This window comes from Fonsecaea multimorphosa (assembly GCF_000836435.1).
Source record: "Fonsecaea multimorphosa CBS 102226 unplaced genomic scaffold supercont1.20, whole genome shotgun sequence".
In the NCBI taxonomy this organism is placed as follows: domain Eukaryota; kingdom Fungi; phylum Ascomycota; class Eurotiomycetes; order Chaetothyriales; family Herpotrichiellaceae; genus Fonsecaea; species Fonsecaea multimorphosa.
The window spans coordinates 175935-190434 of NW_015971654.1; the positions used below are offsets into that span (position 1 = coordinate 175935).

A 14500-nucleotide genomic window follows, 5' to 3' on the forward strand; every position below is an offset into this window, starting at 1 on the left:
GTTTTCCGGGGGAAGTGGAAGTTGGAGGCTCTCCCGGGACTCGGAGTCGGGGTAAGACATCGGGACCGGGGAAACAATGTTCCCTGTACCGAACAGTTCGGCATATGGCTCGATGGGTACCTACCTAGGTACCTAGGTAGCGAGCTATGTAGTAATACTCGGTAGACGGATACGCATACGTCGAGCTCCATCATCCCACATCCCACATCGGACTTCTTTCGTATGACGTGGAACTTGACTCTTTTCTCTTCCTTCCATCTTTGTCTGGTCTCCAAAAGCTTTCGATGAGACAATCTGCTTTGATTGTTTTCAAACTTATACAAGGCTCACGATCCCTGCTCGCCCACCAGCGACCACTCGACACCCCTCACTCCTCAGCAGCCAACTTCAACCTTTCGAGAAAGACCAATTGCACTTCAGTCCTTCTCAAGCCCCTTGTCTATAAGCGTTTCCTTAATATGGCCACCTCGACGCGCTCTTCCAAGCGCCAGAAGACCGGTACCGATACAGCAGCTGAGACAGGCGATTCAATGGCCTACAAATTGATCTACTGGCCCGGTATCCCAGGCCGAGGTGAGCACATCCGCCTCGCCTTTGAGGCTACGGGCACTCCCTACGTCGACGTGACCAATGCAACCGATGCCGGAGTCAAAGCAGTCATGGGCCAGATCAGCGACAAAAATATTGGCGATGACCATAACCCACCGCCGTTGGCTCCACCGATCCTGCAACATGGAGACGACATCCTCCTGTCCCAGACGCCCAATATCCTAGCCTATTTGGGTCCCAAACTCGGACTGGTACCGGACGTCGCCGAGGATAGCGTTGGAATGTATCATGTCAATGCGCTCACATTGACGGCACTTGATGGCCTCTCCAATGAGCCGCACGATGTCCACCACCCCATCGCCAGCGGAGCCTACTATGAAGAACAGAAAGAAGAGGCTCTCAAGAAGGCGGCCGACTACCGCGCCGTTCGTCTGCCCAAGTTTCTGGGGTACTTCGAACGAGTCCTCTCGGGCCCGGCCTCGGGCGGTGGCGAGTGGTTGTACGGTGGGAAAATGACCTATGCCGACTTGGTCCTCTTCCAGACATTGGACGGAGTGACCTATGCCTTCCCCAAGTGTATAGAGAAATTGAAGAGCGGTGGCAAGTATGACAAGGTGTTTGCGCTTTATGAGCGGGTCAAGGCATTCGACAAGGTCAAGAGTTACCTGGAGAGTGACAGGAGACAGAAGTACAGCATGGGGATTTATAGGCATTATCCCGAGTTGGACGAAGACTAGAAAGGGTCTCGGCCTGGAGCAATGGATGAGACATCCTGGAGCGGAGGGAAGGGAGCAAAGGGCACACTTGACTTTGACGCGAGAATCAAAGAAAAAGAAAAGAATAGATGCCCCAAAAATGCAAAATGATATCAAGGTATCTCTTGAAAACCATATCAAATCCGGTGGCAGTAGGAAGTCTATGCTCGGCCGTATAAACTGTTACGGTGGATCAAGCGGGGATTCCCCCGCCTTTGCCGCTGATTCTCAAACCCAGCCTTTCTTCGCTTTCTCCGTAGATATCTCTACCTGGTAGATACCATTCTACTTCTGCTTCGACCAACGAGTTACCGCTGCTATGTGTTCCTGCCTCATTCCCACAGATCCGAACGTCCGAGAAGGACGCATTGTTTCTGTAAAAAGATGTATAGCCCGATTTGTTTAGATGGAAGTGTCTCTCCAGGTGGACGACAGGTAAGAAGCAACATTTCGTCTGCTGGTATCATCAAAGGGCATTTCATTGCTTCCACTATCTGAGGCTCCCTGCTGCCCTAGCCTCCACATCTATGAAACGTGGATGTTCACCCTAGGCGGCCACTGCCCATCCCTCCACTTGTCAAGCTGCGCATTAATCTTGTCCACATCCAATCCCTCAATGACCTCAAACGACGTGGGCCTCAGCACGCCGTCATCGATCAACCCTGTCAACGCCTTGTAGAACTGGGTGGCTATTTCCCGGAACAAGACCGGTCGGCATACAAACTTCCTGAAGTTATAGCCCTGCTGCTTGGGTCCGACCTTGGCCTCGTCGACAGTGTTTGGGCGCGAGACCGCCAAGGGTACCATGGTGCCTTTCTTCGAGTCGGACAACATGCGGATGCCCTTTGAGTGGTCGAGTCTGTTGATGCAGTCGAGCACGTACAGCAGGTCTTCGCCGACAATGTCTCGGACCTCGCGCTGGATGTCTTCGTCCGGGAGACTGCGGTCGATGACATGTGTGGCACCGATCGATTTGAGGTTATCTTCGCCGGATTTCCCTGCGACGGTGACGATGGTGCCGATGCCGACCCATTTGCAAAGCTGGATCGCGAACCTCCCACACGCAGAGCTTCCTCCGATGATGACGATGCTGGTGTTACTGTAGTCAAAGTTCGTCTTCGATCCAGATGCAGCGAGTGGCGACGGGATATCCAGACCGAGGGGCGATAATACTGCGATATATGCCGTCAAGGCGTTCAGGAGGATCGTATCGGCCTGGTCCGGGCTGACCGAACGGGGCAGATGTGCGATAAAGTCGGCGTCGAGTACGGCATATTCTTGAGACCCCTTTGTATCCGACACAGCAGGGTCTCCCTGACTCATGACCTTGTCCCCGATCTTGAACGTGTTGTCGACGTTTTCACCGAGTTGGACGATTTCCCCGACAATGTCGATTGCGAGTACACCGGGCAGGTTGTCCTTGCCGACAAAGTACCCGATCTCTCGCACCAGCGCATCATGCGGATTTACTGCGTGGGCACAACAAAGTTAGCGGCCTGCTGCATCCTTTACAACAAGAGGGTCTTTTTGGTTGGGTGGCACTCACGTCCTGCGATCAAGACTTTGACCAGAACTTCGCCCGGGCCTGGCTTGGGGATGGGCCGTTCGATCAACTTGACAGGCTTGGCTGTCTCAACCACGGCGATTGCTTTCTGGACAGACATCTCTGATACTCTGAAGTGTCGACGTTGTTTCTCTTTCCCCGTCGAAGATGCACGTTACAAATGATATACCCACACCCCCGTTTGCCGGGTCACAGAGGATCATTTATATCGACCTCAATGCCAACCTGTTGTGCTCTGTGGCTTACTCAATCTGCATGTACACCGAAGCCAGATTTCGAAGCAGATGTCGTGCCTCGTATCAGAATGACATGGTCCATGCAGACGTCTCTACACCGCACTGCGTCAGCCCAAGTACGGCGCGCGGTAACACAACAATACAACGGCGAACTTTCGGCAAAGCGCGTATATGCACATAGGTCGCAATCACACTCGACCTTGACAGTAAATTGGAAACTATCAAATGTCTGGGACGAATGGTCATATGTCCATCAAGGTATGTATAATGCAGGATTAAAGCGGCACGCATAAGCCATCGTGGCACGGCCCTTGTCATCCATTACAAACTTGCACGGGCAGACTATATCTCTAGGAGTTATGTGTATGATAGTATCATCATATGTAGCATGACAAAGCAATCACTAGGGGATCAAGCTATAGCGTCGCACAAGTTCCTGAGTTATTGTAGTCGGGACAGCTTTTCCGTGGAAACCTTAGCTTTGATGACTATTCCAGGGATCTATAATCATCCTCGAACGGGTGCGAATGTGGTTATGATTATGATTACCAACCGAGTTCATAGGCAGTCAGCACTCTATTTATCGCAGCCCTGCATCCGCGGTCCATGATACGCAAAGCATAGCGACTGAGTGATCTGGTGGTATTTTGTGCTGCCTTGTTACCGATGCCGACCGCGGCGCCTTGTGTAGGGGCTTAGGGGCCCTACGGGAACGACTGGGTTAGATTTGAACAGAGTTGAGGTGCCAGTGATGCTCGGTCGCGGTCTTGGCGGCAATGGCTCCGAACTTGAACCTCGCTGCCGCACAACATGCGGAGACCCAAGACATGATCATTGACAATAGGTACACTGCCTATGTACCTAGGTAGCTATCAGATGCTATCCTTCGTGGTTGAAACCAATATCGCCATCACCGTGTGTACCTCTCATACCTCCTTCCCGAGACGCGCCTCGATAGCTTCATCGGCAGACGCACTTTCAGAATGAGAAATGCTCTGGTCTCCTTCGGCTGCAGAAGCAACGGCATCGTTGCCAAAGTGTCTCACTACCAGCCACGCCGGCAGCAGCGCTGCTGCCCACAGTCCGAAGTTGATATAAACTCCGCCTACTTCAGCAAAGATCTTGATTGAATTCAACCCGTAGCTGACAGCTTGCCAGGCGGATTCCGTCCTACGTTCATCAGCTTGTTGTCGGCCAAAAGGGAGATAGGGAAGCTTATCAGGATCTCTTACCCACGAAGCAACGCCGCATACCGAATGATCTCGACCGGCGTTGTGGCCAACTGTGCCATCATGAAATAACAGTACAAGTAGTTCAGCTGGAAGCCTGTGGTTAGGAACAAGAAGGGAACAAAAGCATGACCGAAGCCACTGCTGGTCCAGTCGTACGATGGCCTCGTGTGTCGGAATTTGGTTACAAGGACAGTTACCCAGATCCACCATCCACCTTGCACCACAACTATGGTGAAGAAAGCAGTTCTCGACCTGAGCTTCACCGAGAGTTTGGTTCGATCAAGGTAATGACCGAGCACATTGCCACATGTCACGGCAATGATACCAGACAAGAACGAGCCGAGTGCGCGAGCACGGACACTGAACCACAATGAGAGATAGGTGAAGAAAACAGCCTCGGCGTATACGGCCTGACCGATAAACAGAACCAGCAGCAGGTATTCCTTGGTGAAGAACGTCCGTATTGTAGCCTTGAGCTCGCGCCACGGATGTTCAAGGATTTCCAACTCGACCCTGAGACCGTCGGTGCGCTCGACTTTGTGAGGCCGGTTCAGCAGCGCCCCAACGAACGGGCCCGTTGCCTGCAGCGCGATGAAGACCAAGTACACCGTATAGCTGACCTTGCCCGCCTCGCTTCGATCCGCATTGATGCCAAGGTTGATTGCGCCGCCCAGAATCTGTCCACCAAGGCGGTAAGTGAGCCAGTACCCCAGGACTTTTCCGCGATTATACGGCTCAGGATATGCCATCGCAATAGCGGCCTCTGCAGACCAGAAGACGCCAGCCGAAATACCGCAGAGTGCTGCTCCCAACAGCACCAACCACTCTGTGCCGAAACGATTGTTGGTGTAGAGTCCTGCCGCATAAGGGGCGTAGCCCAGAGTGCCAAAAATGAGAGAGCCTTTGATGCCAATGTACTTTGTGAGGACAGGGGAGCAGGTGCACGACACCACCATGAGGCAAAAGGTCAGGGCATTTGCAGCGTTGACGAGGTACGGTTTCTCCTCCCCGCCAGCGCCGAGAGAGTTCATCGCTCCCCAAATACCCGGTGCAGCAAAATTACAGAGGCCAAGTACTGTGGCGTTGTAGAAGGTTGAGCGGTACCAGCGAACTTTGAGTTTGGTCAGCCATGCCTCTTTTACTCTAGGTGAACAGACCGACCTGGATGTTTCTGAACAGTTGATTCTCTGACATCTTGAAGCTCGGGATGCTTTGTCGTGACTGATGCCGAGCGAGACATGGTTTATACACCCGTCAAGTGCGAAGTGATCAAAAGCCAAGGTAGGACTACGCTCCGAGACGCTGGCGGCGGAAGAATTGTGACAGCCCTGGTTGACCGGAAGAAAGTAGCCCACTTCAAATACGCCAGGAGCAAGTGTGTTGTGACTGAGTCAATGTACAACCTTGAGGCTTCGACCCCTTTTCTCGCACGCGTCTCGACCGCACGATGACCTTTTTATCTCATCTTTTCTACGCCCCCAACGAAAACCATATTGGACCGAGCCTCCAAAATTTTACGGGCGCGATGGAGTCCTGCAAAGACGTCAGACACGCGAAGAGCACGTCATGGACCAGAGGAACGGAAAAGGCACAGGTTTCCAGTCATCATAACGAGAATGATACTGTGCAGATCCTAGGGCGTTAGGAGGAGGATCCAGGTTCCTATACTAAGAGCCAGCAGTCCCCGCCCAGTGGAAGTGTTTGGTCTGCTGCGAATGGTCGACGACGTTCGCAATGGTAGGTTGTATTTCTCTCGTCGTTGGAGGCATGTCCATCGAAGTTGTGCGACAAGTGCTCTAGCAGAAGTGGAGTCGGCAGCCAAGAGGAGGAAGCAACTTCGTGATATATGGAGAAGATTGCACCATCCACTAACCACTTCTGGACACTATCTACCGTTTTCCTTCTTACTCGGAAAAAACAGACAGAACCTGAATGGGCGAGAGCACGGACATCAGCGCGAGTTTTCTAGGACATCAAGTCTGTTTTTTGCAGAAAGAAAAAAACCCCCGGTTGTCGCTGTACAACACTAACATCGCTACGTAGGCGAAGTACAGGGGGTTTCGAGTACCAAGGGCACCGCGCGGAGTCCTTGAGGTGTGCGAGATCAAGCAAGTTTGCTATCTTGACTACCAATTTCGGTACCATGTCATCGATCAACGGGCCTGGTCCAGGCCCCGTCAAGAAGCAATGGATCCTGAACGCCTTCGTCGAGACATGCTCGGGCCACCAGTCGCCGGGGCTGTGGAAGCACCCAGCGGACAAGTCGCACGAGTTCAACAAGCTGTCGCACTGGACGGCGCTGGCTCAGCTGCTGGAGCGCGGCAAGATCCACGGCATCTTCATCGCGGACGTGCTGGGCGGCTACGACGTGTACCGGCAGTCGCTGGCGCCGGCGATCAAGTCGGGTGCACAGTGGCCGGTGCATGAGCCCTTAGCATCGATCCCAGCCATGGCGGCGGTGACCAAGTCGATCGGGTTCGGGGTGACAGTGTCGACGACATACGAGCAGCCGTACCACCTAGCCCGCAGGCTGTCGACGCTGGACCACCTGACCAACGGACGACTGGGGTGGAACATCGTGACGTCGTACCTGGACTCTGCGGCGCGCAACATGGGGCTTACCCAACAGCCGCAGCACGACGACCGCTACGCCATGGCCGACGAGTACATCCAGGTCATGTACAAGCTGTTGGAGTCGTCGTGGCGCGACGACGCCGTCAAGCTCGACCGCAAGACCGGCACATACACGGACCCAGCGCTGGTGCGCGAGATCAACCACCAAGGCAAATTCTTCACCGTGCCGGGCCCGCACATCTGCTCGCCATCCCCACAGCGCACACCCTTGCTCCTGCAGGCGGGGACGAGCAGCAAGGGCAAGGAGTTCGCAGCGCAGCACGCCGAGGCGATCTTCGTGTCCGCGCACACGCCCGAGGCCTGCGCGGCGTCCATCGCCGACGTGCGGCGTCTCGCGCGGGACAAATTCCACCGCGACCCGGCGAGCATCAAGGTCCTCGCGCTGGTGACGCCGATCCTGGGCCGCACCGAGGAAGACGCCCGCGCAAAGTACGCCGACTACAAGCAGCACGCGGACCTAGAAGGCGCATTGGCCCTGTTCGGCGGGTGGACCGGCATCGACCTCAACGCGTACTCCGAGGACGAGGAGCTGCGGTACGTCGAGAGCAACGCCGTGCGCGCCACGGTCGAGAGCTACGCGCGCTTCAGCCCTTCCGTCACGGGCAAGTGGACACGGCAGACCATCGCCGAGCACGTCAGCATCGGCGGCAACGGGCCCGTGCTGGTCGGCACCCCGGCCCAAGTTGCCGACGGGCTACAAACGTGGGTCGACATCGCCGACGTCGACGGGTTTAACATCGCCTACGCCGTCTTCCCCGCCAGCTTTGAGGACGTGGTCGAGTTGTTAGTGCCCGAGTTGAGACGCCGCGGTCTGTTCTGGGACGACTACGCCGTGCCCGAGGGCACGTATCGCGAGAACTTCTACGCGCAGAGGGGCCAGAAGGGTCCGAGGGACGAGCATGTCGCGAGCCGGTACCGGTGGAGAGAAGGGGTCAAGGCGGAGGACCATAAGATCCCGGCTTAGATGGATCTATTGGGCGTGTGTGTAAGCGGTCGTTCGGGGCATTTCTTGTTGACGAGGCGAAAGTGTCCTACTTTATTCAACAAAGAACTCCGTCGACGACTAACGAGTTCATCGTTCTCAATCCCCAAAAGCCCAGATTTAGAAAACACCATGACTAAGAAAAGGAAAGGTCTCAAAACATCAAGTTCCCCTGCACCCCTGCCACTCCTGGACCCTGTAACCCTTTTTGTAAGCTAAGAAAACAAACACCCTCAAGTGGGCACAAATCGAACATCCCCTAGAATACAATTCCTCCATCAAAGAGCACATGACACTAGTGCAAGGGCATGCTTGAACCGCAATTTTAATGACTGGCTTCCGTGGCGCTGACTTTCCCTCTACCTTCTGCCCGGCGAGCATGAAAATACAGAAAAAAAGGCACCGGCGTAAAAAAGCAGGATATCGCCGCGAAGATCGTCAGTGCATGGTGCACGTCCAGATCTTCAAACATGGGAATCGACACGACGACCATGCTTCCGGCAACCGCATATCGGACAAAGGTGTTCGAGACAAGTGCTGACGCTGCAACTTTCGTAAACCGCTGCATGATGTACGCGTAGGTGGAGATGAAGAGGCACAGCATGCTGAAGCCGAAGAAAGCAGCACTGCAAGAAGAGTAAAAATATCAGCATTGTAGGTGCTTTGGTGCCTCTCAACCAAGGAGATGCATACCTAATCATGGGAGACCAATACGAGACGGAGCGGCGAGATGACCAAGCCATCCAAAAGACTGAGATGGGCAGAAGCGGTCCTCCGATCATGGCCCACCACAACATCGCTTCCGGGCCGGCATGGCTTTTTCCTCGTGCCACGGCACGCGCGTGCTCTCTGCCGACCAAGGTGCCAAATAACGGGGTAACAAGCGCGCAGATGACCAGGCCGACGGAGATGCTCAGGAACATGAGGTGAGTGCTGCCCTGGTCAAATCCGTACGTCTGTCCAAAGATGTACTGGGCGCTCGAAAAGAAGCAGAACGCAACGCTGTATACCAGGGTCAGGTACCCCGTGAATATGGCGATGACGGGATCTGTGAAGAGTATGATGCCCGGGCGCAGTAACGCGGATGCCAGCCTGCGCCGCATGGGGAGTTTTGTGGGTGCCTGAACGTCGCTGTTGCTGCCGTTGCTGTGTGCTCGAATTATTGCTTGTGCCTTCCAACGAAGAATCTCCATTGCGTCGGTCTCGGGTAAGAACGCAACCATGATGGCCAGGATGCCACAAGAGATGAAAAACGTGATCCATTCAACCCATCTCCAATCCATCCCAGCTTGTCCAACGTACCCGCCAACCACGGGGCCCAACATCGGACCCAGGAAGGCGATGCATGCAAAGAATGGGAAGATCTTGCCCCGAATGCCATGATCGAAGATATCCCCCAGGGTACCACCTGCAGCTGTGAACGGAGTCGAGCCACAGGTACCGGCAAGGAAACGGAAGACCAACTGTGCTCCAATGCTGGGAGCAAGTGCAGCGCCCAGGATCCAGCAGCAGTACAGCGTAAAGGTTACGAGATACACGGGATTGCGTCCACGTTCCTCAGACAGGGGGCCAGCGAAGGGGGCGCCACATCCGAAACCGACCAGGTAGAGCGTCGTGGCCAAAGACTCGGTCACTTCGCTGACGCCAAAATGCCTCGAAGCTTGTGGAAGGACTGCCGAGTCGATGGACGATCCAAAGCCCACAATAAATGCGACCAGAGATATAATCATCATCACGCCGGCCTTCTTCGAGGGAGGCCAATTCCGCGGGTTCGCCAGGTCGTCCTCGCCATCGAATGTCACCACCGTGCGCTCCTGCGGCGCACCTTTCCCGCTCGGGCCAGCCTGGAAAATCACTTTGGTTACTACCGCATTGGGACGGAAACAGGGTTGTAACCTTACCTCTTCTTGGTTCTTTTCAGCATCACTTTTCTCTGTATGAGCCTGAGACATGCGCTGGATGCGCTTCATCTGCCGGTAGGACTGCATGCTGCCGTCAGTGGCTTCGTCTGTCAGGTTGGCCCAGGGGTTGAATAAAACGGATGAGAACGTCTGGGAAGCAAATGAGAGGAACCTTACTGGCTGCGAGCCTCACGGACTATTTCAACAATGCATTCACCATGATGAATTTGAGTGAATGAATAAGAAAAAATGCTTTATGCAAGTTATGTCTGTTGCACAATACTCACTTGTAGGCACGTCGACAGGCACAGCAATATCCTTCGATGCCTCAAGATATGTAAACACGAAAAAGGGAAGGCAGAGACAACAAAGTACCTAAACGGGGCAACAGCCAATTGGAGAAAGAGCAAGCCGGCGAGATCAATAATAGAGCTGAGTATCGTCTTCCTCCGATCTCATTGCGCCTTTATCGCTTTGTCAGCATTTCATTTCAATAGACGGCGTGAGTGCTAACAAGGACACAATCACACCTCCAAGCATAGGCTGTTAGGACCGTGGTATTTCCCGTGTTCAATGTTTTGCAGCGCAAAGCTTCATTGGTCATCAGCGGAAGGCTGATAAAGCGAAAGGAAAAGGTCGCATTGAGGGTCGTCAAGACACTTGTGCTATGCACGGTTGCTATGCTCATTGCTATGCGCAGTGGCATAGAGCATTATAACTGTTCATGTCCATGAGCAGATCACCAGGGTGGGGTTTCGCTTCATAGTCGGCTTTCTGCAGCTAGATCAAACTTCTGTCCAACAATGTCTTCACTGAGTTTCCAAAGTCGCGCAGCCGCCCTCCCGTCACTTGCCCACCCTGCAGGCTCTGCAACCTGGCAGTCGCTTAGATAGATGATCTCCGGGTCCACAAGGTTGGGATCAAGCGCGGCGACCAGGGTTGTTGCGCTACCCTGATCAAGATCCTTCCAAAACCCACCGGTCTTCTCGATCAACGACAAGTGCTTCTCGTCCAGATTTCGGGAAAGATCCGTCCAGATAGACCCTGGGTGCGTCGCAATCGATTGCACCCCCATACTTGACAGATGCTGATTGAGATAGAGTGACATGAGGATGTTTGCAGTCTTTGATTGCCCGTACGCCACGAAAGGAACATACGTCTCACCTGGAGGCGGATCAAAAGACATACCTGGCCTTGACATTGGCCGCTCCTCGGCCGGAATGTCTTCAGGTCGTTTATGGAAACTGTGATCGCTGAATCGTATTGGAGATATCATATGACCCTGGCTCGTCACATTGATGACCCTTGTCGACCCCTTCGCCGAGCTTTGTGCCGCTCTGAGAAGCTTGGGCATAAGGAGATTTGTAAGGAGGAATGGGCCAATGTGGTTCGTCCCGAACTGAAGTTCCAGGCCTTCCCTCGTGAACGCATGCTTTGTCATCACAACAGCTGCATTGTTGATGAGTATGTCGATTCGATCTACCAGATCGTTGATAACCTTGGAAGCTTTGCGAATGGAATCGAGAGATGACAAGTCGACCTCAACAATTGCGAGCCGCACCTTCGGATGATCGTCCTTGACTTTGGCAGCTACTTGCTCTATCTTTGCCTTCGTTCGAGAAGCCAATACTAGGAGCGAAGGCGAATGAGCGGCCAGGGCAGTAGTCATTGATTCGCCTAGACTTTGAGGTGATACCCCTACAATAACGACTGCATCCGAGTCATTAAATGAGACTTCCAGAGCCAAGGAATGCAGAAAAAACTCACCTGTCTTATCCCGGACTACGTTACTGAATGCCCTTGCGACCTCTGTCGCCGTTGTGTATTCATTGTACTCCGGATGCGACGCCATTTTGAACCGATGTTGTGACCGGCTGTCAGGTCGAGAAACTTTAGCAAGCCAATCAGCAATCTGGAGGAACGACCTTTTTGTGTAAGAAGGTCATACGAGGGCAGAGGCTGAGGTTTCAGGGAGAGCCTGCTATCACGTGAAGATGCGGCGATTGGAGAATCGGTGAGCAACTGTTTCAGAGATCGGTCGAATTGATCGAGGCGAGCCCGGGACGAGCAGATAAACCTCTCCGACCTAGCGACGCCAGAGGAGATCAGACTGTGCAGCGGTCGGCAGGAGACCCGAATTACTCGGTTCAAGTGTGAACCGTTCCACCCTTTCGGAGATAAATATTCGACCTTGACAAAGATGGACTTACCCGTTTGGATCGTCGCGGAAGCCTGGTTCTAGAACAGATGTTGTAAGCTGCCCAATCATATCCTAAATACAAGGCGAGTGGGCTTGCGTCTGTGCTGGGATCGGAGGCAGACAGCATTGCAATTACCTTCTGCGGCGAAAGTCCACTCCTTGAGGCGTTTGATATCCGCCACCACCGTCAAGGCTCTGCAGAAGTGACATACAACAGAGGGACCAGAGCCTGTTGCACAAAAGGGGAGAAGATGGGGTGAGGATCATGAGTGTGGAGAAGAATATCCACTGCAAACTGGGCCCAATCATTCCCCACGATCATATGTTCCATTGTCTGTTTTAGTACAATGCATGGGGTCGGCACTTCAGTTGGAGAAAGCTGTACCCATCTCCGAAGTCAATCGGCCACTCTAGCCACCCGCTTTGCATTGCACGTGAGGAGGGACTGATGAGGCGGTCGTGGGGCTATATCGGCCTGACATGCTGGTCAAAAGGGGATTGGGTGTCGCTGGTTCTCGACTTTCTGTCATAAAGATTCTCAAACAGTTCCTGTTCCCTTTCGGAGATCCAGCATCGGTGTAAACCAGAGTTGAATTCTGTTTTGCAGCGAAGAACAAAGTAGGAGTACTGAGCAAGGTTTACCAAGATGATTATGGCAGAAGAGGAACCCTTTGCAAAGTCCAAGACAGGCATCAAAGTGATCATCGTCGGGGCAGGTATGAAGGTCGAGTAGTACTCCGGGTAACACTGCAAAACTGACAAACAACTAGGTTTTGGGGGCCTCACAGCGGCGATAGAATGCCATCGTCAAGGCCACCAGGTGGAAATATATGAGTCGTTCCCAGTGCTTAAGTCTTTGGGAGACATAATATCCTTTGGCTCAAATGCTGGTCGAATTTTTCGTCGATGGGGTGTCGACGGCTCGATAGCCAACAAAATGAGAGCTCTAAGTATCGACCTCGCAAGGCATGGATTCAAAATCCACAAGTACACTGGGGAGCATATCATCACTCAACACACGCCTCCAATGGACCCCGAAGCGCCAGTTTTCAACGGCCACCGTGGGGAGTTGCACGAGGTTATCTTCAACTACGCCAGGGACGACCTCAAGATCCCCATTCACCTCGGCCAAAGAGTCGAGAAGTATTTTGAAGAGGACGACAAGGCTGGGATCGAACTAGCGAATGGTGAAAGAGTATGACCGATCTGTCCGTTTGACAATCGCACAATGTTGCTAACGGGTCTTCTTCAGGTTTATGGCGATATGGTAATCGGATCGGACGGTGTGAGATCAAAAGCACGGGAGCTTGTCCTGGGATACGTCGACAAGCCGAAGAGCAGTGGCTATGCAGTCTTCCGCGCCTGGTGAGTTTGGACGCGGCGAAGAATGTTGCGAGCAGAAACTGAAGCTGTTCAGGTTCCCCAATACCGATATGATTGCCGACCCTCGGACGAAGCATTTCTGCGACAATGGCGATACATTCCAAGGCTGGATCGGACAGGATGTGCACTTCCTTTTTTCAACCATCAAGAACGGAAGTGACTGCTGTTGGGTGCTGACACACAGAGTAAGTGCCAAAAAACCTGTGTCTTTGGCTCGCCTAACTCGCGCAGGACGAGGCAGACATTGACGAGTCCTGGTCATTTCCCGGCAAGCTAGAGGATGTGTACAAAGTATTCGAAGGCTGGGACCCTCTCTGCAAAACTATTGTCTCGAAAACGCCTGAAAGCCATCTGGTCGACTGGAAATTGGTGTACCGAGATCCGCTCCCAACATGGGTCAGCAAAGGCGGTCGTATCGCCTTGCTGGGTGATTCAGCACATCCATTCCTGCCGACCTCGGCTCAGGGTGCTACACAGTCGATGGAAGACGGCGTCACTATCGCAATTTGCCTCAGGCGTGCCGGAAAAGGTCAGGTTCCAGATGCCGTCCGAACGTATCAGAGAATTAGGTAGGTGATGTCGAGTCTTGTCCCAGCCTCAAACTGACATGGTCTCTAGGTACGACCGTGTGAAGGCAGTGCAAAAGACTGGAGAGACGACACGAGACATGTGGCACAAGGCGGACTGGGATAAGGTCAAAAAGGACCCCAGCTCCGTGCAGTTCCCACGCGAGGACTGGATCCACACGCACGACGCCGAAAAACATGCTGAGGAAGTCTTTGACGAGAACTTTGCTGCAACTCAGGCCGCGGAGAAGGGAGTTCCCGAAAAGCTGGTGAGCGGAGTGGACGCGGTCAATGGTGTCAACGGCGTGCATGGAGTGGCTGCCGTAAATGAAGTGAATGGTACTCACTGAGCATGCTTATTGGTTCCTTACGGTGGCTGAGATCATGGCAGAATCGACGCAGCTACGGGCAAAGCTGTGATGATCTAGTCCAGGGGTTTTGAGCCGGTGTTGGATGGGAATAGAGAAACGGAATGCGTGCTGGAACTGACCAAATCTT

The 14500-nt window shown here is 53.5% G+C and overlaps 7 protein-coding genes across 7 annotated transcripts; 3 read left to right on the plus strand and 4 right to left on the minus strand.

The window, feature by feature from the left end:
• Window positions 1-458: 458 nt before the first annotated feature.
• On the plus strand, window positions 459-1286 carry Z520_08670 (uncharacterized protein; the record flags this gene model as incomplete). The annotated part of the gene is made up of 1 exon (XM_016779166.1): window positions 459-1286. One exon carries the CDS (start codon window positions 459-461, stop codon window positions 1284-1286), a length of 828 nt encoding a protein of 275 aa, XP_016629673.1.
• A 543-nt stretch (window positions 1287-1829) lies between these two features.
• Window positions 1830-2968, minus strand: Z520_08671 (uncharacterized protein; the record flags this gene model as incomplete). Its single annotated transcript, XM_016779167.1, has 2 exons — window positions 1830-2773; window positions 2851-2968. The coding sequence occupies 2 exons, from the start codon at window positions 2966-2968 to the stop codon at window positions 1830-1832; spliced, it is 1062 nt and encodes a 353-aa protein (XP_016629674.1).
• A 1062-nt stretch (window positions 2969-4030) lies between these two features.
• Z520_08672 (uncharacterized protein) lies at window positions 4031-5576 on the minus strand (the record flags this gene model as incomplete). The annotated part of the gene is made up of 3 exons (XM_016779168.1): window positions 4031-4274; window positions 4337-5447; window positions 5498-5576. The coding sequence occupies 3 exons, from the start codon at window positions 5574-5576 to the stop codon at window positions 4031-4033; spliced, it is 1434 nt and encodes a 477-aa protein (XP_016629675.1).
• Window positions 5577-6479: 903 nt separating this feature from the next.
• Z520_08673 (uncharacterized protein) lies at window positions 6480-7934 on the plus strand (the record flags this gene model as incomplete). The annotated part of the gene is made up of 1 exon (XM_016779169.1): window positions 6480-7934. The coding sequence occupies one exon, from the start codon at window positions 6480-6482 to the stop codon at window positions 7932-7934; it is 1455 nt and encodes a 484-aa protein (XP_016629676.1).
• Window positions 7935-8277: 343 nt separating this feature from the next.
• Z520_08674 (uncharacterized protein) lies at window positions 8278-9940 on the minus strand (the record flags this gene model as incomplete). The annotated part of the gene is made up of 2 exons (XM_016779170.1): window positions 8278-8578; window positions 8646-9940. 2 exons carry the CDS (start codon window positions 9938-9940, stop codon window positions 8278-8280), a joined length of 1596 nt encoding a protein of 531 aa, XP_016629677.1.
• A 673-nt stretch (window positions 9941-10613) lies between these two features.
• Window positions 10614-11705, minus strand: Z520_08675 (uncharacterized protein; the record flags this gene model as incomplete). Its single annotated transcript, XM_016779171.1, has 2 exons — window positions 10614-11563; window positions 11621-11705. 2 exons carry the CDS (start codon window positions 11703-11705, stop codon window positions 10614-10616), a joined length of 1035 nt encoding a protein of 344 aa, XP_016629678.1.
• A 994-nt stretch (window positions 11706-12699) lies between these two features.
• On the plus strand, window positions 12700-14352 carry Z520_08676 (uncharacterized protein; the record flags this gene model as incomplete). Its single annotated transcript, XM_016779172.1, has 6 exons — window positions 12700-12769; window positions 12824-13248; window positions 13306-13418; window positions 13471-13621; window positions 13668-14005; window positions 14055-14352. The coding sequence occupies 6 exons, from the start codon at window positions 12700-12702 to the stop codon at window positions 14350-14352; spliced, it is 1395 nt and encodes a 464-aa protein (XP_016629679.1).
• Between the last annotated feature and the right edge of the window lie 148 nt (window positions 14353-14500).